The sequence below is a fragment of the Ctenopharyngodon idella genome, chromosome 20 (assembly GCF_019924925.1).
Source record: "Ctenopharyngodon idella isolate HZGC_01 chromosome 20, HZGC01, whole genome shotgun sequence".
NCBI lineage: Eukaryota > Metazoa > Chordata > Actinopteri > Cypriniformes > Xenocyprididae > Ctenopharyngodon > Ctenopharyngodon idella.
This window is the reverse complement of record NC_067239.1, coordinates 17980995-18007273: the sequence shown is the minus strand read 5'-3', so window position 1 is coordinate 18007273 and position 26279 is coordinate 17980995. Positions and strand designations below refer to the sequence as shown.

Here is a 26279-nt window from a genome sequence, read left to right as displayed (position 1 = left end):
GAACGTCTTTGCGTCTAAAAAATATTTTTAGCGCTGAACACGAGAGTCTCTCGAGACACGCTTTTGAGACGTGATGCAATAAAGAACAAATAAAACAGTTGCCATACCAACTTGCTACAAAAGACGTGACGTGAGCGTAACGGTCATACATGTCTGTCTAGTGCATGTTTACACAGAAAAACAATGGAAAAGTAGTGCATATGAATAGAACAACGCATTGTATGTGAACGTCCCCTTAGACAAATGCAACTCCTGATAATGTCCCAGTCCCTACCAAATGTTATTGTAACTCAGGCTTCAATTACATAATGTGAATCCCATCAGAATGGAGATACTTTTAGTAAAATGTGTCAGCTAACTCGTATGTTATAACTTGTATATTGAGTATTAAAAGTAAAGTTCAAATAGACAATATGAACACTGGATCTGTAACAAAATTAGGTACATGTGCCTTTTATTCAAGTTTTTTTCACTTCTTGTGTCATTGTACACAGGTGTATGTGTCTTCTCAGACTGCTCTCATCAGAGGTCAATGTCACAAAATGGAGATTTTTTTTTTGTGTATAGTACTTGTCTCAGGTCACTTGTCTTGAGTCACACAGAAGAGTTATTCTTAGCACTGCGTATCTATGTGATTGACAGGCATGGGGACGGATAACAAGGCGTGGTTGTCATAATGTTTAGATGAGGTTGTAATAAGGTTGTCATTGTGCTGAGAGGAAACGAGAGAGCAGCAAACGGAAGCTGCACTGATTCCCAGAGAAGACTCCCAAAACTTACCAGGCAGAAGTCAAAACATACCTCAGAGACAGAGGAAGCGTACCACACAGCATTCCGGACCCCGGGGGAGACGGGGGTTAGTCCTGACGTCATTGTGTACAGAAGTTTCCCAAATCCAGATGTGGAGAGTGAAAATAGACTTCATTTAGGTTTTTTTGTGCAAAGGTTTATCTTCCAATTTAATATACATGCATATACACATATTACATTTGTGCTTTAGGACTGACTATCTGCAATGTTGTTATGCCAGTGATGAAATCTGCAGGTCCTTAAAATGTCTTAAATTCAGTTTTATGTAAGTTCATAAAAATCTTAAATATCTTAAATGGTATAACAAAAGCCTTGGTTATCATTTAGATTGAGGTGGAAAACAGGAATCAGTCTAATGTGTTTATTAAACATCAATAGGCTATGATTGAATAAATGCGAGCGCTGCATGTTCAAAGTCCAAACACGCCGCTGTTGCACATTTCTTGTGGTCTCAGAGCAATTCACAATTAATGAATACCGCACATTTATGCCAAGTGATTGCTTATGGTCTACTGGTGATGAATTATGACAGTGTTTACATTATGGTGTTTATATTGTAAAATGTTATGTATGGTTGTAAGAGTGAATATTTTATCTCACTCATCTGAGCAGCTTAAGTAGTAACACATAGACATTTCTATACAAAATAAGAGTCTTGAGTGTCTTTCTGGTTTGTTTGAAATGAAAAGTTCTACATTAACAATTTTTTTTTTTTTTTTTCTTAAAAAAGGTTTTAAAGTCTTAAATTTGATATGGTGTGTTTGTTCAAAGAGTATAATAGAAAGTTTAAAAGAACAGCATTTTTTAATAGACATTAATTTTAACATTTATAAAAGTCTTTACTGTTCTTTTTGATCATCTTAATATGTCCTTGCTGAATATGTATGTACTGACCCCGAACTTTTGAACGGTAGTCTAAACGCTTTCAATTTTTTTCTTCTCTCTTTGTCTAGCTATCCATCAGAAGCTTGAATCAGATGGCACTGAGAAGGTGGAGGGCTCTATGACCCAGCGACTAGAGAATGTCCTTAACAGTAAGACATAAAACCAAACACATGGTCAGAATCGCACACGATTACACAAAGCAGCTAAATTTAGGATCAGAGTTGCATATGCATTCTCTTTAGACCATCAAAGCCACACATTTCACGCAGACCTCTGCGTGTTTCTGTGAGCGCGTATGCGTGTGTTCGAGACTGCTCATATCCAAATCATATCTCCATGTCAATTCTCTCATGTGACGGTGGGTCAATAAACAAGCTCGTTTCCTGCGGGCCGCACAAATAAACCAGTCACACACTGACATGCTTTCATCGCCAACCCCTCCTCTTCCTCCTCACCACCCGTCTTTACATGTACATTTAGATGTATGTTCTTACCAAAGCCACTTATTGCCTTTGACTCTCTCAGCCAATCACAAACAGACTAATTGGTGGAAAAAAGACTGGTCAGACTTTTATAGTGGTCAGGGGGCTGGTTCTTATTAAATCGGACAAAGGGAATTCAGAATAGCTCTGACCACCCAAGAAGAGGGAACATAAGAGATCTTGAATTTATTTGAAACCGAGCAAGGATGATTAGACCGCTTTTTATCAGCTGTTATCCTTTTACACCCTTTTCTCATTTCTTTCCATTTGCTCATTCCTCTCAGGAGCAAGTGAAACTGCTGACACCCTGTTTCAAGAAGTGTTGGGCAGAAAGGACAAGGCCGACTCAACACGCAACGCTCTCAATGTGCTCCAAAGATTCAAATTTTTGTTTAACCTGCCACTCAACATTGAACGCAACATCCAGAAGGTGGCATCTCCCATACACACACACTCACACACACTCTCTCTCTAACTCTCTTACCTACACAATTACACTATCGTTGGGTCAGTAAGATTTTTTAAAAGAAATTAATACCTTTATTCAGCAAGGATGCTCTCGATTGATTAAAAGTGACAGTAAATCATTTATAATGTTTCAAATGATTTCTATTTCAAATAATTGCTGTTCTTTTTAACTTTCTATTTAACCAATAATCCTAAAAATGTATCACAGTTTCTACAAAAATATTAAGCAGCACAACTGTTTTTAACATTGGTAATAATAAGAAATGTTTCTTGAGCACCAAATCAGCATATTAGAATGATTTCTGAAGGATCATGTGACACTGAAGACTAGAGTAATGATGCTGAAAACTCAGCTTTGCCATCACAGGAATAAATTACATTTTAAAATAAATTAAAATAGAAAACAGTTATTTTGAATTGTAATAATATTTCACAATATTGCCTTTTTACTATATTTTTGATCAAATAAATAAATGCAGCCTTGGTGAGCATAAGAGACTTATTTCAAAAAAATCTTACCGACCCCAAATTTTGAACGCTATTGTATGCACTCTGCAATATATAAAAATTATATCTGAATGCTAAACTGACAGTATATCTGTTTCCCATTCAGGGGGATTATGACGTGGTCATCAATGATTACGAGAAAGCCAAATCTTTGTTTGGGAACACAGAGGTCCCAGTCTTCAAGAAAGGTTATCTGATCTTCACTGATAATATCTGATAGCATATGTTAATGACACACATCCTCTTATGTACATTCACGTTAGCTGGAGTATTGAAAGATTGTCCTGCATGTTTGTTTGTAGTGTATTCAGAGGTGGAGACTCGGATAGAAGCCCTGAGGAAACTGCTTATGGATAAACTTCTGGAGACACCATCCACTCTACATGATCAAAAACGCTATATTAGGTGTGTGACAAGCGACTTAAAGTGACAAACTGCAATTCTGTTTCTAGGAGAACTGAAACACAATATCAGTGTCCAGTGACACAACCGAGTGAGAAACGTTTAAATTTAGACAAATGAGCAACAATGCAATGACATCCAATCCAAGTGAAGACAGTGGAGCTCACATTGTCCATCACTTGTGACAGGGTTTTCTTACTTTTGGATGCCAAGGACTCCCAAATAAGATATTCCCCTGGTGGACTCCCCTCCCAAAATATAAATGCAGCTATTTCATGTAAAAAGACTTAGTTATTCTGTGTGAGAAAGTCAACTCAAAAATATTCATTTTAATTATAAATATTCATTTTATTATAACGTATACATGTTCAAAAGTTTGGGGTCGTTAAGATTTGTTCTTATTTTTTAAAGAACTCTTATGCTCTTATGATCAAAAAAAATGGTAAAAACAGTAACATTGTAAAATATTTTTACAATCAAAATAACTGTTTTCTATTTTAATCCATTTTAAAATGTAATTTCTTATTATCAATGTTGAAAACAGTTGTGCTACACAATATTTTTGTGGAATCTGTGATTTTTTTTTTTGATGAATATAAATCAAAAGAACAACATTTATTTAAAATTAAAATCTCTGTTTTTACTGTCACTTTTGATGAATTTAATGCATACTTACTAAATAAAAGTATTAATTTTTTTTTTTAAGAATCTCCAAATCTTTGTACAGTAGTGTAAATATTTTGTATTGGATTATTTATTTTTAAGTAATTACATTCCCCGCCTTTTTTATTATATATAATATTAGAAATATTGCAGAAATTTATTATTGTATTTTGTGTATAACTGATTTCTTTTCAAAAATAACAGCATCTTATTTTTACTGCCATCCCATTTATAGTCAGATTTTCAAAAGCTATGACAAGTTATGCGGCCCAATAGCATTAAAGCACCCAGTGTCAGGAGTGACCTGTCGTTGTGAGAGGGGTTTAAGAGTTTCCTGAAGATGCAATTATATTCTAATGATTCTCTTTCTCTTTTTATTCAGATATCTGTCGGATCTGCATGCTCCAGGTGACCCGGCGTGGCAGTGTATAGTTGCACAACACAAGTGGATCTTGCAGCTGATGCAAAACTGTAAAGAAGATTTTATCAAAGAGCAGAAAGGTACACACACATAGATAGTTTGAAATAAATTGATGGTTTCTCTACTGCTCCGAAGAGCGAAAGCAGTGTGTGTGTTCTGCCCTGTGTGTGTGTGTTTAGATAGAGAGCAGCCCGTGTGTGGTCTGGTCATGACCCTATAGAGAACAGGAAGTCCACAGAGCTCTATAGTGTGGCAGAGCTGAGGGGGGGGTTTGCTGTAGAGAAAGGCAGACATCGGGGAATACAAGAAGAGAGAGGAGCATAGATAAACACAGGAGATGATTGGACACCTGGATCAACACCCGCACTCATTTTTTATATAGAAAGAGAGGGAGTAAACATTCAAGTGGCTGAATGGTATATGTCTTTATCTGTGTGAGAGAGAAACATGACATGTGTACACTATCTGGACATATTGAATGTTTCAGACTATATCAACAATTTAATCAAGGCTCAGGAAGAGCCCAGAAAGACCTCTAGTGCCATCTATTGTCAGAGAAGAGGTACTACATGATACCTACCAGTTGATCTGGGATACTGAGTATCCAAAAGGTTGTTAGATTTGAACCTTACCACAGGATGATTTTCCTATGATAAGGGTTCTGTAAGTCACTTTGGATAAAAGAATTCACCTCATGACTTGCACTCAAATCACAAGTAAAAAAATGATGGGGAAACTTTTACCATTGTTTCCCCATTAAATCAAAAATGTACCTTCTCATTTAAGCCTTAACTGTCAACCTCAAGCGAAACTCTTTATTTTTACAAATGTGTTTCACTGTTAAATGCTGACATATGTAGATGAGCATTCACCGTGTCTCTCTGTCTCAGTGGGTGGTGTCGGGTTAGAGCTGGATCGCTCCTCAGCTCTGAACAGGATCAGCCTCCCAGCTCCAGTGAAGAGAGGAGGCAGCTTCCAGACGCCTAAAGATGACTGTGAGTACAATAACAATGCTTATTGCTCACCAAGGCTGCATTTATTCAATCAAAAATTATTGATCTTTTATCTTTTTTAATATATTTATTCACATGATGCAAAGCTGACATTTCAGCAGCTATTATTTACCAAAATTGCATAAAATATATATATATATATATATATATATATATATTAGACATTTCGATTTCTATACATATATTTTTCATGTCTGTGAAGCAAGTTTACATGGAGTTTCGGTTCTTTTTTTTCCTTTTTTTTTTGCGCGCTCAAGTTCACAGAGAGACACAGCAGAAAGCGCCTGTTTGCTTTCATTATTTTACAAAAGCACAATGTTTTGTTGTTATTGTGAGTGCACATAAATAAAAATAGACTCTTCACAGATTCAAACAATGTATTACTCTTATCTGTATGACCAAAAATGTCAGAGTATTTTAAGTGCAAGGGATCTCACCGGTGCCTCCATGTTAGCTGTCATGCAGTAGGCACACTACTATTTAGCTTTCACACTCCACGCAAACACTTGTATAGCCCACATTTTTCTAGGTTAACTTTAAAGCGAGCAGTTATGTAAAGTTGCTACATGTTTCAGGTGATAAGCCATATTTGAGGTCGATGAATGACAGGCGAGCGTTTGGATTTTCTGCCCTATGTACTGTAATTTTATATATATATATATATTTGTCTGACACACCCTTTTTAGATCTTTGAGTCACTACTAATGAGCTGATAACCCTAATCAGGTGTGTTTAATTAAGGAGACATGCAAAATGTGCAGTGTTGGTGGGCCTCCAGGAATGTGGTTGAGAAACACTGCTATACTATATATACAATTACAGAAAATGTTCTGATTTGGCATGATTTTGTCACTTTGTGCAGAATTTTGCTTTCAGATAAGACAGAAAAATGATGTGATGTTTGAAAGTGTTCCTAGTTAGAATTAGTTGTGAAACTCACAGAAAGCTCATTGACATCCGTTATCCTTTTATAAGCAGAATACTGCTGTCTTTGTATGTAATGTTATATCAAACATATTTTCTCAGCGTGGCACTATAAGAGCCCTCAGCAGGTGAGGTTTGTGGAGAAGCTCTCAGACGTGGTCATCAGCCAGCTGCCCAACTTCTGGAAACTCTGGATCTCTTACGTCAACGGCAGCCTGTTTAGTGAGGTAGTTACACACACAAATATACCTTCAGAGTGTTAGAAACAAAAGGATAATGTAATCTCTCTTGTTGACTGTGTTGTCTTCGAAAGACGGGAGAGAAGTCCGGTCAGGTGGAGAAGTTAAAGAAGAACGCTCGGCAAAGACAGAATGACTTTAAGGTCAGTAAAGCAGCTGGAATGTTTTTGTGCTTATAGTCTGGAGCTTGAAAGTGTGAGCACGAGTCACTAAGGTTTGAGACTAGTGATGCACCAAAATTTAGACTGAATTCATTGATCAAAACAGTTAATAGCGCTACTCCAATGGCAAGTGTCTGTTTCCTTCACACAATGTGGGTAAGCTACAACAGGTAAACATGTCATCTGTGTGGATGCCAGGACCGACTTGACAATATTGATTTCTCGTTTTTAATCAAATTTCATTTTGATGAACCAAGATCTTAGTTATAGCATTAAATAAACATGAATTAACATCAGTACATCCAGTACCAGTCAAAAGTTTGAAACATTAATGTTTTTGAAAGAAGTCTCTTCTGCTCACCAAGGCTACATTTATTTGATCAAAAATACAGCAAAAACAGTAATATTGTGAAATATTATTACCATTTAAAATAACTCTTTTTATTTGAATATATGTTAAAATGTAACTTTTTCCTGTAACAAAGCTGAATTTTTTCAGCATCATTACTCCAGTATTCAGTGTCACATGATCCTTCAGAAATCATTCTAATATGCTGATTTGGTGTTCAAGAAACTTTTATTATTATTATAAATGTTGAAAACAATTGTGTACATTTTTTTTTTTCAGGATTCTTTGATGATCAGAAAATTCAAAAGAACAGCATTTAACTGAAATAGAAAGCTTTTGTAACATTATGAATGTCTTTACTGTCACTTGTTGAAAGAAACAGTACAACTTACTGAAATGTATGTATGTAATCACTCAAAAACAGTGTTTCAACTGCAGACAGACATCAATAAAACAGCTTGTAAACAATGGCTGGTGATGTTATATTTATGGCAGGAAAGCCATTCAGTGTCCATAGCTTGTTAGACAGCTATTAAAAAAACAACTCTAGAGAGGAGCATTATGCTAAATACAGTATGTACACTTTATTGCATATTTATTTAATTTTTACTTAACCTGTTGTCTTCATTATTTAATGTATGTTTGAATAAATATGTCTTGAAAATAAGTTTTTTTTTTTTTCTTTTCTTTTTTACACCCACCATTTAAATATTTATATTTAAAAAAAAAAATGGGTTAGGCAATATAAATGTGCAATATAAATCTTCATAAACAACTCGGTTTTTGTTTGAGTGTTGATAATAAATACATTTGATTAATTGATTATTAAAAACTTTATATTCGGTTCTGGTTTTCGGCTAAATAAAACTTTAATTTCGGTTTTGGTGTTTCTGTAAAAAATTAATTTGTTGCATCACTATTTGAGACAACCTGTGTGTGAAAGTAAGGACTGTTTTCACTGTATAATGTGTTTGATTGTGTGTAGGGCATGATTGAGGAAGTGACCCGGCGCCTGGTGCAGTTAGTTCGAGGGGCTCTGTTACCTTCCTCTCTTACTGAGATGCAGCTGCGGCAGTATGGAGGCTGGGACACCAAAACCCCTCTCAGTGGAGCCTGGCTCACACAGGTCATCCACATCGTCAGGTACGTGTGCGAATTTGTAGTAGGGATGTAGGAATTAGTGATGCGTCAAAATGAAAATTTGTGTCCGAAACCAAATATGCTGATTTTATATTATAAAGGAATCATTCACCCAACAATGAAAATTCTGTCATCATTTGCTCATGTCATTCCAAACCTGTACGACTCATTTCTTCTGTGCAGTTTAAAAGAAGATATTTTGAGAAATGTTTTGCTTGTTTTTTTTGTCCATACAATGAAATCAATGGGCACCAAAACTGTTTGGTTAACAACATTCTTCAAAAAATCATCTTTTATATTCCACAGTAAAAAGAAAGTCATACAGGTTTGGAACAACATAAGAGAGGGTAAATGATGACAGAATGTTAATTTTTGGGTGAACTTTAAGCAAGTTTGTTGTGCTGTTGCACTCGTCTGTTTCATGTAAACGTGACTTCTTTTTTGTGAGTACAATCATCATCATGTACATTATAGATCCAGTTAAAACCGAATTATTTTACTGCTGTTTCCATTTCACAGATTCTGTTATTGGATGTTAAAATAATGGTTTCTCTCTCAGGTTGAGTCATGAGGCTCTGTCAGCTCTGGAGATTCCTAATGACCTGCTGCAGGTGATTCAGGATTTACTGCAGGACCTCCGTGTGCACTGCCTGCTGACCACACTACAGCACACTGAAGAGGGTAAAACTATCCATTCACTGAGCTTTTTTCAAATGTCTCCATTTCAGTTCAGGCAAACAAGGCAGGCAAGTGTGAATATTTGCTCAAAATTCACTGAAAAATTATTATTCATCAGCAAGACTGTCAGTAGATTTTTAGAGCTGACACAAGTGGGAAGTAACCTTTTCTTGTAATTGCCCTTGCAGATAAGCTTATTGGTCAACAATGAACATCTCAAGATGGATTGGCCAATATACTGTATCAGTCTGTCACTAATGTCGAATTGTTACAGTAGAGGGAGCTCTAGAGCTCAACTAAATTCATTAGCATTCATGTTCAGTCACAGCTCCATAGTCATTTTTATAGTTTTATTAAAACAGCTCTAGTCAACTAAAGTTTTTTTTTTTTTTTTCTTCTTCACAGAGTTAACCATAGGCGAACACTAAAATCTGGAGCAGTATAACTTTATGTCCCCCTGTAGTCAATAATTTTATCCCTTAAAACTCATCTTTGATCACCAAAATGATATATTTAAATGTTTTTTCCTGTGAAAAAAATTCTTCATGCCTTAAAATAGCTTGAATGTAACTCTACACATTTGCCTCATTTAATATATGCGGATCAATGATTATGCAAATTAGCCCCGCCTCCACTCACTCACGCCAGCTCAGAGATCCAATCGGTCAACTTACTGAGGTAAACGCTGCACAATGGTATCGCTTTTTACAACGTCAGACACATAACGGTAATTAATATGATTAGCCTTTTGTTTGACTACATTAACAAACAGCTAATAATGTGTTGCTAATGTTACACAAACCATGTTCCCGTTTGCCATGTCAGAGTCAGACAGTTGCCTTCTAACAATCAGCATCCTTACAAACGCTTTGAACAACTCAGAACGTCAGTGGAGAAAGGCATATAGTTCATCATAACATCGTAATATACATCATACATCCGCCATATTGCTAAATCTCATATCAACAGAAAAATATACCGGGATAACCTGGCTTCTCTTGAGACTCCCCTGCTAGTTCGCTGTTAATGATATGCTAAAGCCCGTCGGCACGTTGACGTGATTGGTTACAAGGTAGTTTGTGACGTCACAGACACCAGTGATTTTAAACCGACTGTCTTTTTTTTTTTTTTTTACTGCAGTTTTAAAGAGAAAATACTCAGCAATAGTGTTAACATATGAATTTGCACACGGTTTGTCTTAAAGCATATTAAAAATACTACATAGACATATAAACAACATTAAAAACTTGATTTTCACCACAGGGGTGACAAAATTTTAGTAGCCAAACAGTTGTTCAGATAATTTCAAAACCTCACAAAATTGCACAGAAGTCCCTGTGTCTGTTTTTTTTTTTTTTTTTTTTGTAGCAAAATATTTAGTTAAATTCTGCTAGATTTTTGTATCTAGACTTTTGACTTTTTTATATATATAAATTATAGTATTTTATAGTTGTATTTTAGTGTAAATGTAGCTATTTTTTGTTCTAACTTAATAGCTTAGTACTTTTTCAGAAGGCTAGATTTCCCAGTTAAAGTAGCTTTCTCATCACTAATGTTGGGAGAATGGGAGAAGTAAGGTTTTTGTACGGATTTAATGTAACTAATCCTTGTGGGGTTTTTTTTAGATGTAAAGAGACTTGCCGAAAAAGAAGACTGGGTTGTGGACAATGAGGGAATTACGTCACTGGTACATCTATTATGCTTTTATTATATTCCATTCTAGTTTATTTCATTCTAATAATTTATGGATAAACGGTGTGTGTGTTTCAGCCGGCCCAGTTTGAGCAGTGCATGGTTCAGATGCTGCAGTCTCTGAAGGAGCCCATGGAGTGTAAACTTGGAGAGATCAATGTACAAACCCTCACACAATACTCATCCCTAGCCTTTCCACTACAGATTATATAGAGTTTAATCAGTCAATGTGTGTGTAAGTGTGTGTGTCTCACTCTCTCTTGTCTTTAGATCTTAAATCTGGATGTGGTTCAAGACAAAGCTTGCGAACAGTGTATTTCTATCATGAAGGTATTGTGTGCTGGTATCTGTCGTTTGTTAGGATTTGTAAATATAATTCCTGCTAATTGAAAAGTATTTTTTATGTCTCTACTTGGTTTAGGTCTTTATTAAATGTCTCGAGCAGCTCAGCATCAAGACTGATGGAGACATCGACACCTCTCAGTGAGTTTTATTGTCACTTTAAATATATATAATAAAAACAAAAATTAAAGTCCCCCTGTGGTGAAAATCAAGTTTTTAATGTTGTTTATATGTCTATGTGGTGTTTTTAATATGCTTTAAGACAAACCATGTGCAAATTCATAAGTTGACACCATTGTTGAGTATTTTCTCTTTAAAACTGCAGTGGAAAAAAGAGCTGGTGTTTCTTACATCACAAACTACCTTGTAACCAATTACAGCTTTAGCATATCATTAACTATGACCACTCTGAAAGAGGAGAGTCTCAAGAGAAGCCAGATTATCACGGTATATTTTTCTGTTGATATGAAAAATCATGTAGTTTTAGCAATATAGCAAGTGTATGATGTATATTACAATGTTATGATGAACTATTTGCCTTTCTCCACTGACGTTCTGAGTTGTTCAAAGCGTTTGTAAGGATGCTGATTTTTAGAAGGCAGCTGTCTGACTGAGATAGCAAAAGGGAACATGGTTTTTGTAGCAATAGCTACAACAAACACATTATTAGCTGTTTGTTCATGTAGTCAAGCAAAAGGCTAACCATATTAAGTACCGTTATGTGTCCGATGTTGTAAAAAGTGATGCCATGGTGCAGCGTTTACCTCAGTAGGTTGACCGAGTGGATCTCTGAGCTCGTGCGAGTGAGTGGAGGCAGGGCTAATTAGCATATTCATAGATCTGTGTATACTAAATGAAGCAAGGGTGTAGAGTTACATTCAAGCTATTTTAAGGCATGAAGTTTTTTTTTCACAGGAATTTTTTTTTAAAATTTGTAATCTTCAAATTATTAATCTTAATAAATTGTGATCAAAGATGAGTTTTAAGGTATAAAATTATTCGCTACGGGGGACTTTAATGGATCTAAAAATGTCAAGTGGTGTAAAAAAAAATCTTTGAGTGTACACATTTTTAATAAATGTCATAAAGATCATGTCATTAAAAGTCCTGTCTGTTTTCTAACTAAAATGGCTTCCTGTATGTTGGTTATGCCACACTGACTTTAATTTGACAGACAGTTTTTCAAACAATATGTATTTTTTATTTAATTCAGAAATGGAAAACATGTTAGAGAAAATATTTTTTTTTTTTTTTACAAATCATTGTCTGTATTAATTACATTTTTAATTTTTGTGTTTTTGAAAAACTTGGATCATTCAGGAAAAAAATGAGCTAGTTCACCCCAAAATGAAAATTTTGTCATTAATTACTCACCATCATATCGTTCTAAACCTAAGACTTTTGTTCGTCTTCGGAACACAAATGAAGATCTTTTTGATGAAATCTGACATCATTCTGTCCCTCCATTGACTGCCTTTGCAACTTGATCTTTGACACTTCAAAAAGTTCATAAAGGTTTCGGAAAACTAATCTATATGAATTGAGCGGTTTAGTCCAATTTTTCTGAAGAGACTTTTTATGATTTTTTTTATGATGATTTTTATGTGTTCCGAATATGAACGAAAGTCTTATGGGTTTCAAACGAGGGCGAGTAATTAATTTTAATTTTAATCTTCATTTTAATCTTGCAGTAGAATTGGACTATCAAAGTCTTTCTCTTTCAGTTTATCTGTGGACTTGGCTTCACCTGATCTTTTTGGAAGCATCAAAGAAGACTTTAGTTCAAAACCAGTAAGGACTTCCTTCTCTTCTCCTCCTGATTTTCACCTTTCACCATGTTCCATCTTGTCTTTCTCTCTCTTCAGAGTAATAATGCAGATTACTGTGTGCTATAAAATACATACAGATAATTTCATTATTTATATAAATTCATTAAAAATGTCTGAGCTGTGGCCTAGCAGTTAGCACATCAAGCTGTGGAGACAGGATTAGATATTTTTCTTCCCTCTTCACTTTTGTCAAAAAGGCAAAAAAAACAAACAAAAAAACACCACAGTACGTGTGGACTGATTAGCACAGCATGTGGTCCAAACTGTGGTATTTTATTCATGGTAAAGTAAACTGCAGAGGTGGATGTCACTGTATGCGACAGGATATTTGAGTACGGAGAATAGGAAGTTAGAGGAGATAACAGCCTCCTTCATACTGCTCACACTGACATGTTCAGCTCCTCGCCTTGTTTTAAACGATTAGTCAGAGGCACTGACTGAAATCCAAATAACACTGTGTTCATGTGTAGTATCAGAACCACAGAGTGTCACAGTTTTACTGAAAGCTGCAAACCTAATAGATGAAAAGATTGAGAGAACAAGAGAGAGAAACCTGGTAATGGGGCCATGTGTTTAAAATTTTCAAAACGAAACAGCACCTCATCGATTGAAGATATTCAGAGACCTCATGTAACCTTGAAGTGCTTCCTCCCTCTATTTAATGCCTCATTTTGTGCTTATTCAGTAATGCTGTATGTATGTCAGAGGTGTAAAGAGTACCTGAAAACCTTACTTGAGTAAAAGTACAGATACCTTACAGTGCAAATGACTCCATTACAAGTTACAAGTCACCAATTCCAAAACAACTTGAGTAAAAGTCTTAGAGTATGTGATTTTAACAGTACTTAAAGAGTTAGTTCACCCAAAAATGAAAATTATGTCATTAATTACTCACCTTCATGTCGTTCTACACCCGTAAGACCTCCGTTTATCTTCGGAACACAAATTAAGATATTTTTGATAAAATTCGATTGCTCAGTGAGACCTCTATTGCGAGCAAGATAATTAACACTTTCAGTGCCCAGAAAGCTACTAAAGACACATTTAAAACCGTTCATGTGTCTACAGTGGTTCAATCTTAATGTTATGAAGCGACGAGAATACGAGAATTTTGTGCGCCAAATAAACAAAATAACAAATTTTAACGATATTAAAACACTGCTTCATGAATCTTCAAAGCTTTACGAATCTTTTGTTTCGAATTCGTCACTTTTCATTTTGCCACTCATATATAAAACTCTAGCGATTCAAAACTACATGCTAATGCACTCGCATTAGCATGTAAATTAGCCTTGTTGACAAATTTTGGTGAGTAAGGGAAAAACACACAAGATGTAGTATTTGCAGTGCCCTGTAGATGGCGATATCGCTTCTTTTGTAGCAGAAATAAACTGCTGCAGAAAAAGTTAGGTGCCATGCAAAATGTAATGTGTAATTTCATTACTCATCACAAATAGAGTAAAGAGTACATGCACTTATTCAAAAATGTAGTCAAGTAAAGAGTAAAAATTGCCAATGTCTTTGATACTCAGTAAAACTGCAGAGTAGCCAAAACGATACTCAAGTACAGTAACTAATTACATTTACTCAAATACTTTACACCTCATTGTGTGTGTGTGTGTGTGTGGGCACATGTGCTTATGTAAAAGTTTAAACCGCATAAATAGAGTTTACAGTGACCCCTTAATGTATTTGGAGTCTTCTTGATAATTAAGTCAGGATTTACAATAACTGAATGACTTCACCATCGATACAGAATATTAAAGCAAAGTGGCATCTGCAAAGTGAACGTCATTTTTAGTTGTTTAATTTTCCTTGCAAACCAACCGCATTAACATTTGACAACCAGAAAGTGTACAAATACTTTTTTTTTTTTGTAAATTCTGAACTATATATTTGTTTGTAATTTGAAACGTGGCATTTGCTTAAAAATGTTTGTTCTATATTTAAACGAAATGACACTCTGTTTACTGTTTTGTCATAAGATGCAAAAAAAAAAAATCACGCTTTTTTTCCAAAATACCACTGTTTTTTCTTGTTATTTATTAGTTCTGAAGAATCCTTTTCCTGAGAAAACATCCTGTGTTCCGTTATGGATGTCTTTGTCACAGTTTCCATCTGCAACACAGCAAACATTAGAGCACCACACACAGAAGTCATGTGTTTTGGCAAACAGCAGCTTTCTCTTCAGTGCTGCGGCCGGCTCACATGGGGTTTCCCCTAGCCTGCAGTGGAAGAGCTGCAGGTTTCCCCTCTATCTCTCTCTTTTTCTCTATTTTACTCTCTCTTTCTTTCACAGACTGGTTTATGGTTCACCAGTTTTTAAATAAAGGCACTATATTACCAATCATATCTATAATAGCTTCACACATACTCTCAGCCTTTCTGCATTGTTTTAATTACTATCTATATGTATTTTGTTCATATACAGACACACACAAAATCAATGTTGAAAACAGTTGTGCTGCTTAATATTTTTGTGTAAATTTTTTTTAGGATTCTTTGACTAAATATAAAGTTCAAAAGAACAGCATTTGTATTTTTCGAGAAAAATACCCCAAAATCTCTGTGTGTGTGTGTGTGTGTGTGTTTATTGTAACTGAATCAGTTTCTCTTTGTGTGTTCTGACCCATGCAGGAGCAACGTCTCCTCATCATCCTCAGTAACTGTCAGTATCTGGAGAGACACACGTTTCTCAATCTGGCTGAGCACCTGGAGAAGAACGGCTTTACCTCTGCAGAGAAGATCATAAGGGTACAAAGACACATGCACACTTCCTTTTTCCCTTTTACTCCAGTCCACAGTTGGCATTTTCTTTTTTTAAGCCATAACAGGTGTGATTCTAACTTTGGTCGTTTATGTTTTCTTTTACTGAAGTGAGAATGACTCACACAGATTGAGGAGAAGCTCAAGGGTTTTTCAGGGTAGCATTAGAACACACTCACTCGAGGTGGCTTTTGTGCCCCTGCAGGGGAGAGCGTGAAAGCCCTCCCTAAAGGTTATGGTTGGCTTTCCAGTAAATGCAGTTCGTAGTGAATGAGTGTGTTGAGCTTAAAGTGATTGTGTAGATAAATTTAGTGTGATGAGAATAATCTGCATTTCACTTTGCAGAGAGATTTATCTCTGAATAAGAGCCTGATAACTCACAAGAGAGCTTTATTACATGATCACAAAGTGACTGATCTATTTCTCTTAATACAGATGAGAAATAAGCATTGATTATTGATCATGCCTCATAGTTTCCAGAGAGCTGCATCACTAATACTATTGCTCATTAGGATAAATGATTTGAACAAACCCCTAACTGTAAAGGGATTTCGTACTGACAACGACCGTTAGCAGAGCTTAACTTTATGCAAATATGCAGTGACTACCAATGGGAATGCAGAAAGTGATCTGACTGATAAGGCTGAATATACCGCAGTTGGACCACCTACCTAAAACCAGACTCAGCTCAGATTTAATTGCTGAATTTACCGCAGCTTTAGCATTAAGTGTTAAATCTGCAGTGATACAGATATGATGCCTCAAATCATGCAGCTTAAGAAGAGTTGTCCTGTTACGATTTGAACAGTTTGGACTGTACAAAATCTTTGACAGATGCAGACTTACAATGAATGCAGAATCCAAGCCATATCTTGGAATCAGAATACCATACAAAAGGGTTCTATCAGGCACTTCACATATAGAACATTTTAGGGGTTCCCAACATGGGATCGTTTTATGGATTTAGTTTTAATTAATTTTGTTTTAATTCATATTTTATTTGGATTACATTTTATGAATTAAACTGCTTCTAAACATACTTTATTACTAGAAAAAAAAAAAAAAAAAAAAACCATTAAACATGAAAGTGTTATGCAATCATTGAAGAAATATCTCCTTAAATAGGACCTTTTTGGCATAATATATTCGTGAGTGTTTACTTGTACCCTCATAATGCGATTATAATGTGATTTTGGCAATACTCAGATTACACCTTACCTCTAGGTGGTGTACGCCGATTTTAATCGTAGTAAACAGGCATGTAAACAACTTAATCAAATTATTTCCGCTCTGACTCTGAAGTGCACGTGCTCGAACGTACACGGATACTGTGTGTTGTTCACACAACTTCATGAATGACATTATTCTGAAGTTTTCTCTTCACCAAATTGCTAAACTCTGTCAACACAACTCGCTGCGCAGTCTCTGCTCCGTATCTTCATCCAGACGGCGCGAAGAACGAAACGACAGCGTAGCCAAACCCAGTGTTGTGCCGAATTTCGACCCCCTGCCAAATTACTACTCCCCTTGTTGAAGTTGGTACCTGATTGCCTAATTTTGACCCCACCCTTAATCCTAACCCCTCCCCCTCCCCCACACCCACTCCTAAACCTGCCAATACTAGGGGGGTAATAATCTGGCAGGGGGTCAAAATTCAGCACAACACCGGCATTGCGATGCTCATCATGGTGCCGAATAATATCCAGTACATCCATAAAAATGTATTTTGAATTTGATGCGAGTAGATTAAAACAATGGCCGGTAACATGCATACTGTATATCTATCTGAGAGTGGTATAACCATACCTATGAGTGAATAATCAGAGTAATGAAAATTGCATGTAAACTGGAGTGAAGAGTTCTGCGATTAAGACCTTACTCTGATTATGAGAAATAATTGCATTATTGGTGCACATGTAAATGTAGTCATTGAGTCAAGAACCCCCCTAGGGTTATATATATATATATATATATATATATATAACTCCATTGAACCTTTTTTCTAAGCACACCTTAGCAACTGCATTGCAACACACTAAAAACACCAAATAGCAACATTCTGGCAACCATACTGGCAACACTAGCATCACAGCAGGAGATTTGCATGAACAAGACTTTTTGTATTTTAAATAAAAGTCTAGTAATTAATGTGTAATAACATTTAGACCACTTCTCAGAGAAGATTGTCACTCATCTATCAGGACAGATGTCCATCTCTGGTGTTTTATTTAGATCCCAGAGATTTAACCCCTTTTGAGATGGTGCTTTCCATTTTGGTTTTTTGAGGACTTCCCTAAAGTTAAACACACATCAGAATGATGGACATGCATGAGTGGTCTCTACTCATTTTGCAAGAAGTGTGATGAGCGGTGTTTGTGTTTGATGTTAATGGTTTCTTAAGGTCACGTGCACAACTCCCTTTGTGTTGCAGGATAGAATCTTGTATGATTTGTGAAAGCCATCAGTGGTTTGTGATTAAAATGAATGCATGCCCATGTTCTTCAGGCCAGCATAGAGGCATTGAGACAGCTGGACGAATATCTGTTTGAGACATACATCGAGAAAAAATCTGATCCTATTGTCGGCTCGCTGGAGCCTGGCATCTACGCCGGATACTTTGATTGGAAGGACTGCCTGCCACCTACAGGTATCATGCACTTGAATCATGCATATTAATAACACTGTGGATGTTTCTAGAAGATTTTGTCTGCTTGAATGTTGTAAGACCATCACCATGGAGATGGTACAAAATGGTACCGGAAAGACCGACAAACACTTTTACTGGTCTTGATTCTGCAGTTTCAGTCTGCCGTCATTGCTTTTGTGTCACAGTTTCAGTCGTGGTTGTGTGAATATTTAGTATGATTAGGTCTGTGTGGTGCATACTTGACTAAATGCTATTACTTCTGTGAATCATTTGTGTACTTACAAGAACACTTCCTGCTTCTTCTGAGACATAATAAGTAGAACTGTGCAAAACCAATCAATTTTCCTTTGCCACTTCTCCTGTTTATTTACCAGTCAATTTGAAAAATCATCATCTTTAGCTCCAAAATACACAAACCAATTTTAATACACATTAATGTAAATAATAAATAAATTTAATGTCATGTCATTTACAATACTGTTCAGAAGTTTGGGGCCAGTATGATTTTTTTTTTTTTTTTTTTTTTTAAAGAAATTAATACTTCGTAAGGATGCATTAATATTTTGATTACTAGAGTGACTAATAAATGTGGGTGTCACATGCATAGAGAACCAGGAAGTGATTACTTTAAAAGTGCAAAGAAAGTAAATAAACATAAACATTTATAAAAAAAAAAAAAAAAAATTGGCATATGTTAGAGAGGTTGATTTTGCTTGACCACAGTGTGGAGGGGAAAAAATATCTATTTCCATAAAATAATGAGAAAGGTCAAACAGAATCCTCAGGCAGTTGCCTATATAAGCAAGCCGTAAATGGTACTCCCTCTGTGTGAACTTATCGATTAATGTCTGCCTTTTAGCAAATCAGTTCATTAATGTTGTAATAATGTAAATATTATTCATAATGGAAGCCATGCCTAACACAGTGAGCAACTTGAATGTAGGGGGAAAGATGTGACAACTAGGCAAAACCATATCATACTTGTGAAGAGAATCTGATGAGATTTTTCTTCCACCTTCTACATTTCGGATGGTTCCTTACCCACTGTTTAAACCTTAAATAGCAAAAACGTTACTAATTTATCTACCTTTTCTCATTCCCTTTGTTTCTGACTCAGGTGTGAGGAGTTATTTGAAGGAGGCTTTGGTCAGCATCATCTCTGTTCATGCTGAGGTGAGATGCTCAAACCTTCAGTTTGGCAAATCGCTCGTCTCTGCTTTAAAAGATGCCCTGTTAGACATCTTACACCTTGAGAATTTTCTGATCCAAAACCTAGTGAGCAACTTACCTAGACAGCATTTAAAGGGTTTGTAGGTACACTTTCAATTCTAGTAAGTAGGCACAACATTGGACTGCCTTATAAAGTACCTGCCAAATTCTAAAGCATCATGACGGACTGCACAGTCAACTGTAAATATACACTACAGTTTGAAAGTTTGGGGGCATTCATTTTTTTAATTCATTGATGGCAAAGCTGAAATTTCACCTGCCTCATGTATTTTTATTCAGCACGAAAAAATATTGATAAAAGTAGTTGACATTCTCAAAGATTGTTTGTTTCTTGCTCTATTAGGTTTTCACAATTTCCAAGGAGCTGGTTACTCGTGTTTTATCAAAGATCATTGAGGCTGTAGCGGAAGAAATGAGTCGTCTGATGCAGTGTGTGTCCTCCTTTAGTAAGAACGGTGCACTGCAGGTACAGCTCACACCTCACATACACTCTTAAAGGGATAGTTTGTCTCTTAAAGTTCATCATTTACTCACCCTCAAGTTGTTACAAACCTGTACGAATTTCTTTCTTCACAAAAGAAGATATTTTGAAGAATAAACAAATCTTCTGAGGGGGATCTTCTATTGTTTGGTTACCCCCTCGGAAACCAAACAGTTAATGGGCCACACTGACTTCCATAGTATTTTTTTTTCAGTGGGGTCCATCGACTGTTTGGTTACTGATATTCTTCTTTTGTGTTTAGCAGAAGAAAGGTTTGGAACAACTTGAAGGTGAGTAAATGAGGACAGAATTTTCATTTTTGGGTGAACTAACCCTTTAAGGTATTGAAATCCACTCCATCATTTTTTTTTCATTAATATTTCTCTCTCCAGGCACGTCTAGAAATCTCTGCGTTGCTAGATGCCATAGAGCCGTACCTCACATCAGAGAGTCGGTAAGACACAAACGCATTGATTCATGTCTCAACACAAAAGCTTAACTAGCTTACACTAATGAAAAATAAGAAACAGAAAAGCAGAAATTTGTCTAAACCAAAAAGTGTTTGTATGATAATGTGTTTGTGTGAGTGTGTGATGTTCTCTTCTTTGTCTCAGCACTAGTTTTAAACAGGCATTGGAAGCGCTACCACAGCTACAGAGTGGAGCCGACAAAAAGTGAGTTAAACCTCAAATCGCAATTACATTATGCTTGACACTGATAAACAAAAGATAACTTCTGGTTATCAGATATGATGAAAATTAGCACCAAGCTCACCCATTAAATGTCATGACACATGTGCAAATGACTTTGTTCACTTCAGTCATTTTTTAGATGATAGGATGTCACGCAACTCATAAATTGCCATGACCACTTTGGTGTAAATCATAAATCAGTCAGCGAGTTCTGATAATAAATCAATTCAAAGTGCGAAACTGTTAGTGGGAAAGCATGATCTTCTCCATAGTGTTCAACCTGCACTTAAAGTGGGCAGTGTTAAAATATGAAATTGCAAGAATGACTTGGGATAGACTTGGAGGCAACCAGTTGATAATGTTTTGGATCATATGCCATCCTTTTCCAGCTAAAGTGTGTTTATGAATTAATGTCACAGGTTGTATCATGTAAGTTGTAACATTACTGGATATAGCTGCAAATTTATATATATATATATATATATATATATATATATATATGGGTTCCTCAAAGGAGGGCCAGAAACCTCAAACTTTTGAACAGTAATGTAAAAATATTTATTCGTTTAAATCAGGGTTCCTCAGATCTTGCCCTGGAGGGCCAGTGTCCTGCAGAGTTTTGCTCAAACCCTGATCAAACTCACCTACCTGTGATTTTCTAGTGATCCTGAAGACCTTGATTAGCTTTGTCAGATGTGTTTGATCAGGGTTGGAGGTAAATTCTGCAGGACGTTGGCCCTCCAGGGCAAGATTTGAGGAACCCTGATTTAACGAATAAATATTTTTACATTACTGTTCAAAAGTTTGACGTTGGTAAGATTTGTTTTATGTTGTAAGTCTTATGCTCACAAAGGATGTGTATATTTTATCCAAAATACATTATATTGTTATACATTATGCTATTTTAACGTTATACTGTAAATATAAATGTTATTTACTCCTGTGATGGTAAAGCTGAATTTCCAGCATCATTACTCCAGTCTTCAGTGACACATTATCCTTCAGAAATTATGTTGATTTTGTGCTCAAAGACAATGTCTTATTATTATCAAAGTTAAAAAAGTCGTGCTGCTTAATATTTTTGTGAAAACCATAATACATTTTTTCAGGATTTTTTGATGAATAGAAAGTTCAACAGAACATTTTTGATCAATTTAATGTGTCCATGCGGTAAAATCTTACTAACCCCAAAAAGAGGGAAAAAATAGCCTATTTTGTGGTGAGGCCTGTAAAAATGGTAGAAGGGTGAGTAAAAATGGGAACTACCAGCCCGACTAGGCCAGCTGAAAAACAATCTGCCTCCTGCCAAAATGGACCATCATGTACTAAGATTTGACCTTAATTGAGCCAGTAGCACATAAGTGAAAGCAGATGAGACTCCTGCACAGTGTCATAGTGCCATTAATCAGAATTGATCAGAATCCTTGCACAATAATGCTTTTTGAAGCATAGTGTGTCAAACTTGATTGTTTATTAAATTTACAAAAAAGTACAGATATATTTTGTGATGATTTTGTTTATTGAGGGTTCATTTGACTTGTTTAATAGCTCTTTTCTAATCTCTCACTTTCTGTTTCTCTCTATTCTCAGACTCTTGGAGGAGCTACTGAATAAGTTTAAGAGTAGTATGAAGCTACAGCTTAACTGCTTCAAGCCCGCCTCTTTTCAGCCTGTGAAGCGATAAACCTTCACAAAACCCCAACATTTCAACAACGCCTCTGCAATGTAACACTAAGAGACTATTTCAGTTTTAAAAACCATTAAAGGCAATCTAGTGCCATTAATATAGTCTTTTCTATCTGCTGAACAGTGCTTGTGTTTGTGATGATGTGGCTGTCTGCTGATAATTAATAGGCGGATTAATATGAGTTGTACTGCCTCTTTGTCCACCTTATTAACCACAGTTCAGAATAAAAACCAGAATAAATCTATGTGCGCTTATACAGAAGTGGGTTTTCTGCAAACGTTATTGTTCACAGTTGTTAGAGTAATTGCCAGGATTGTGTTTTTGTGTGTGTGTGAGAGATAGAAATAGCAAGAGTTTTGCTCTTTGAAGTTGAAACTATTGAGTTCTGAAATGACTTCTTGTCCTCGTTTCATCTAAAGAGTCGTTTTGTGTTGAAGTCTATTATGACCACGCTATCACCGATGCATGCACACACCCTGTCTAGTGTCAGACAGAAAGACACACACCCTGCCCCTCCTCAGCAGTGTTGGGTTATTTTTACCTGTCTTGGGAGGAAATGTTCAGTACTGGGAGATGTCCTTTACTGTAAACTGCTATGATTTGCTGCGTAACCCAGCGTTGGCATGTGGTTTAGGAGGTATATAACTGACTAGAACACAAGCTAGGCACTGAGTTAAAAGGGCACCTATTATGGTTTTTTTTTTTTTTTTTTTTTTAAATATACCTTCCCTTTAGTGTGTAGTGTAGCTGTTTGTGCATGTAAACAATCTATAAAGTTACAAAGTCCAGGTCAAAGGGAGTTCATCATTCCAAAAAAAAAACAAAAAAAAAAACACTTGCCCGAAACACCTTGTTTGTAGTCATTTCATTATTTCTGTGACTTACCTACAGTAGTGGCCAAAAGTGATGTCCGGTGGGGATATTTTTACAATATTTGCTTTTAACTTATGTGACATGATGTGAAGCCTTGCTCAAGGGCACCTCGCTCATTTCCTACTGGTATTGAGAATCGAACTCACATCCTTCGGGTTACCAGTCTGACTGTCTAAACATTAGGCAATATAAGCAATATTTGCTTTTAATGACACTTCAGGTTCAATTAAACAATCAAATTATGAGGAGTGTGTTATATTGAGAAGAAGAATACACTAAACTTGGTTAAGGTATAAAAATCTCAACATTATATGGTCAAAAGGCAAATTCCAGCATATAATTAAATATGGGTTTTATTGTATTATGCAAAAAAGGCATAGAAAAACAAAAAGCTCACAGGAAATAAGCTTTCGTTAAATACAATGTAATCTGTTATTAATATTTTGTTGGTTCTCCCTTTTTTGGATTACAGCAGCCATTTTCCTGGGCATTGACTCATGGGCATTGTCATGCTTAACTTCTTTCCAATCCGCCTTAAAGTGATATTTCATGCAAAAATGAAAATTCTGTCATCATTTACTCACCCTCATGTTGTTCCAAACCTGTAGGTTTTTCTTTCTGCTGCTGAACACAAAAGAAGATATTTTGAAGAATGTGGGTAACCAAACAGTTGAAGGAACCCACTGACTTCCATAGTATGGAGGAAAAAAATGCTATGGTGCTCATCAACTGTTTGGTTACTGACATTCTTCAAAATATCTTTTTTTGTGGCTTGAATAACCACAATTCGGGTTAATAATTTCCCAAATGTTTTCAGTGGCTTTAAGGTCAGGGGACTGAGGAGGTCACTTGAAGACTTAAAAATGCTGAGCATGAACACTTTCATTGCTTGCAACTTTTAGTCCATCAAAGTGCCAGCAACTTTGTAGATACTTCCAACACCTGCTGACATGTATCCCCAATGCCATTATATTTCCCCTGCCATGCTTAATGGTGCCACGCATGCATTTGGTATTAAAACACTCCATTCGTCCTACTAACATACATATATACAAAACACGTTGGTCACAATTATTGGCACCCCTAGAATTTTTTATGAGTAAAATATCTCTGAAGTATATTCCGATTCATTTTTACATTTTTAGCACACCAGGGTGACTAGGAAAATGAAATTGTCCAGCCATGACTTCCTGTTCCACAGGAGTATAAACATGAGGTAACGAAATTCACTTAATCATCCATCACAAGGAGTAAAACCAAAGAATATAGTTCTGATGTGCAGCAAAAGATTGTTGAGCTTCACAAAATAGAAAGTGGCTGTAAGAAAATAGCTAAAGCATTGAAAATCCCCATTTTTAACATTAGGGTAATAATTAAGAAGTTGCAATCAACTAAAGATGTTACAAATCTGCCTGTAAGAGGATGTGTGTCTAAATTAGGACGTGCGTCCTAATGCGTGGTGAGGAGGACAGTTTGACTGGCCAAAGACTCTCCAAGGATCACAGCTGGAGAACTGCAGAGATGAGTTGAGTCTTGAGTATCAGAAAGACTAAAAAAAATGATCAAACAGCACCTACATTGTTCGGCAGGGTTTTAAAAAAAATCCTCCTCACTTATCCATAAACAATCTCCAGTATATTCAGTTGTAAGACACAACTGGAACTTCAAACACGATTGGCTTCTATGGTCAGATGAAACAAAAATGTTTTTTGGCAGCAAACCCACCAGATGGGTTTGGTGCACACAGGGATTAAAAGTACCCCATGCCCAGGTTAAATATACTGCTGGATCTTGAATGTTGTGGACCTATTTTTCTCTTAGAGGTCCTGGACATCTTGTTCAGATACATGGCATCATGGATTCTATCAAATACCAACAGATAAAAAAAATCAAAACCTGACCGCTTCTGTTAGAAATCCAATAATGGGCCATGGTTGGATCATCCATCAGGACAATGATCCAAACAAACATCAAAACCAACACAAAAATGTGTCACTGAGCACAAAATGAAGCTTCTACCATGGCCATCCCAGTCCCCTGACCTGAACCCTGAAGAAAATGAGTGGAGTGAATTGAAGAGAAGCACCAACATGGAGCTGGGAATCTGAAGGATCTGGAGAGATTCTGCATGAAGGAATGGTCTCTGATCTCTTGTCAGGTGTTCTCCAAACTCATCAGGCATTATAGAAGAAGACTCAGAGCTGTTATCTTGGGAAAAGGAGGATAAAAAAGGATTGAAAAAGGGTGCCAATAATTGTGGCCAACGTTTTTTGGAGAAAAACATTTATTTCATAAAGATCATTTCCCCACATTTTCAATTATTTTTCTTCAATGACAGGTTAGATTTTTGTGATTTTTTTTTTATTTTTACAGGCTTCTTTGTTCACATTTACCAAGGGTGCCAGTAATTCTGACAACAACTTGACACCATCCAATGCCAGGTTGTTGAATACTGACTTGTCGGACTGCAGAAGACGGCTCCAATCTTCCATACTCCAATCCTTATGTTCTTTGGCAAATGCAAGGTGTTTTTTTTTTTTTTTTGCTGCAGTAGATAAAACTAATAAATAGGTTTCTTTACTGGTACACAACTTCTCAGTCTAGCCTCTTATAGCTATTGGCTTACAGTTCAAGTTGAAACTGGAGGATGGAGGTCCCATCCAAGTCTTCAGAAGCTGTTTTGAGGTGGTCCCACATTTAGGTGGTTTTCATCCTCCTGTTAAAATGCTCACTAGTCTTTCTTGACTAGCCACAGCACTTTACATTCTGCATGGTAGTGCTCTCACTGTGCTCTGAAATAATTCTAAGGATATTGGGACCATTCACATTCAGCACATGAGCAATATCCAAAACTGATTTTCCAGATTTAGCCATTTTAACAATATTCTCCCTGGTTAC

The 26279-nt window shown here is 36.2% G+C and overlaps 1 protein-coding gene across 1 annotated transcript in view; it reads left to right on the top strand.

Annotated features, from left to right (window-relative positions):
* exoc2 (exocyst complex component 2) overlaps positions 1-22769 on the top strand; it is a 29433-nt gene extending 6664 nt beyond the window's left edge. The window contains exons 7-28 of the mRNA XM_051876469.1: positions 1764-1844; positions 2462-2607; positions 3259-3340; positions 3455-3557; positions 4600-4718; positions 5529-5633; positions 6678-6802; positions 6889-6957; positions 8310-8467; positions 9024-9145; positions 10768-10829; positions 10913-10993; positions 11105-11164; positions 11256-11317; positions 12901-12967; positions 15643-15759; positions 18277-18418; positions 19536-19591; positions 19992-20114; positions 20522-20583; positions 20744-20803; positions 22412-22769. Of these exons, the coding sequence (XP_051732429.1) occupies positions 1764-1844; positions 2462-2607; positions 3259-3340; positions 3455-3557; positions 4600-4718; positions 5529-5633; positions 6678-6802; positions 6889-6957; positions 8310-8467; positions 9024-9145; positions 10768-10829; positions 10913-10993; positions 11105-11164; positions 11256-11317; positions 12901-12967; positions 15643-15759; positions 18277-18418; positions 19536-19591; positions 19992-20114; positions 20522-20583; positions 20744-20803; positions 22412-22505 (2096 nt within the window). The 3' untranslated portion in view covers positions 22506-22769. The remainder of the gene's footprint in view (positions 1-1763; positions 1845-2461; positions 2608-3258; positions 3341-3454; positions 3558-4599; positions 4719-5528; positions 5634-6677; positions 6803-6888; positions 6958-8309; positions 8468-9023; positions 9146-10767; positions 10830-10912; positions 10994-11104; positions 11165-11255; positions 11318-12900; positions 12968-15642; positions 15760-18276; positions 18419-19535; positions 19592-19991; positions 20115-20521; positions 20584-20743; positions 20804-22411) is intronic.
* Positions 22770-26279: the final 3510 nt, after the last annotated feature.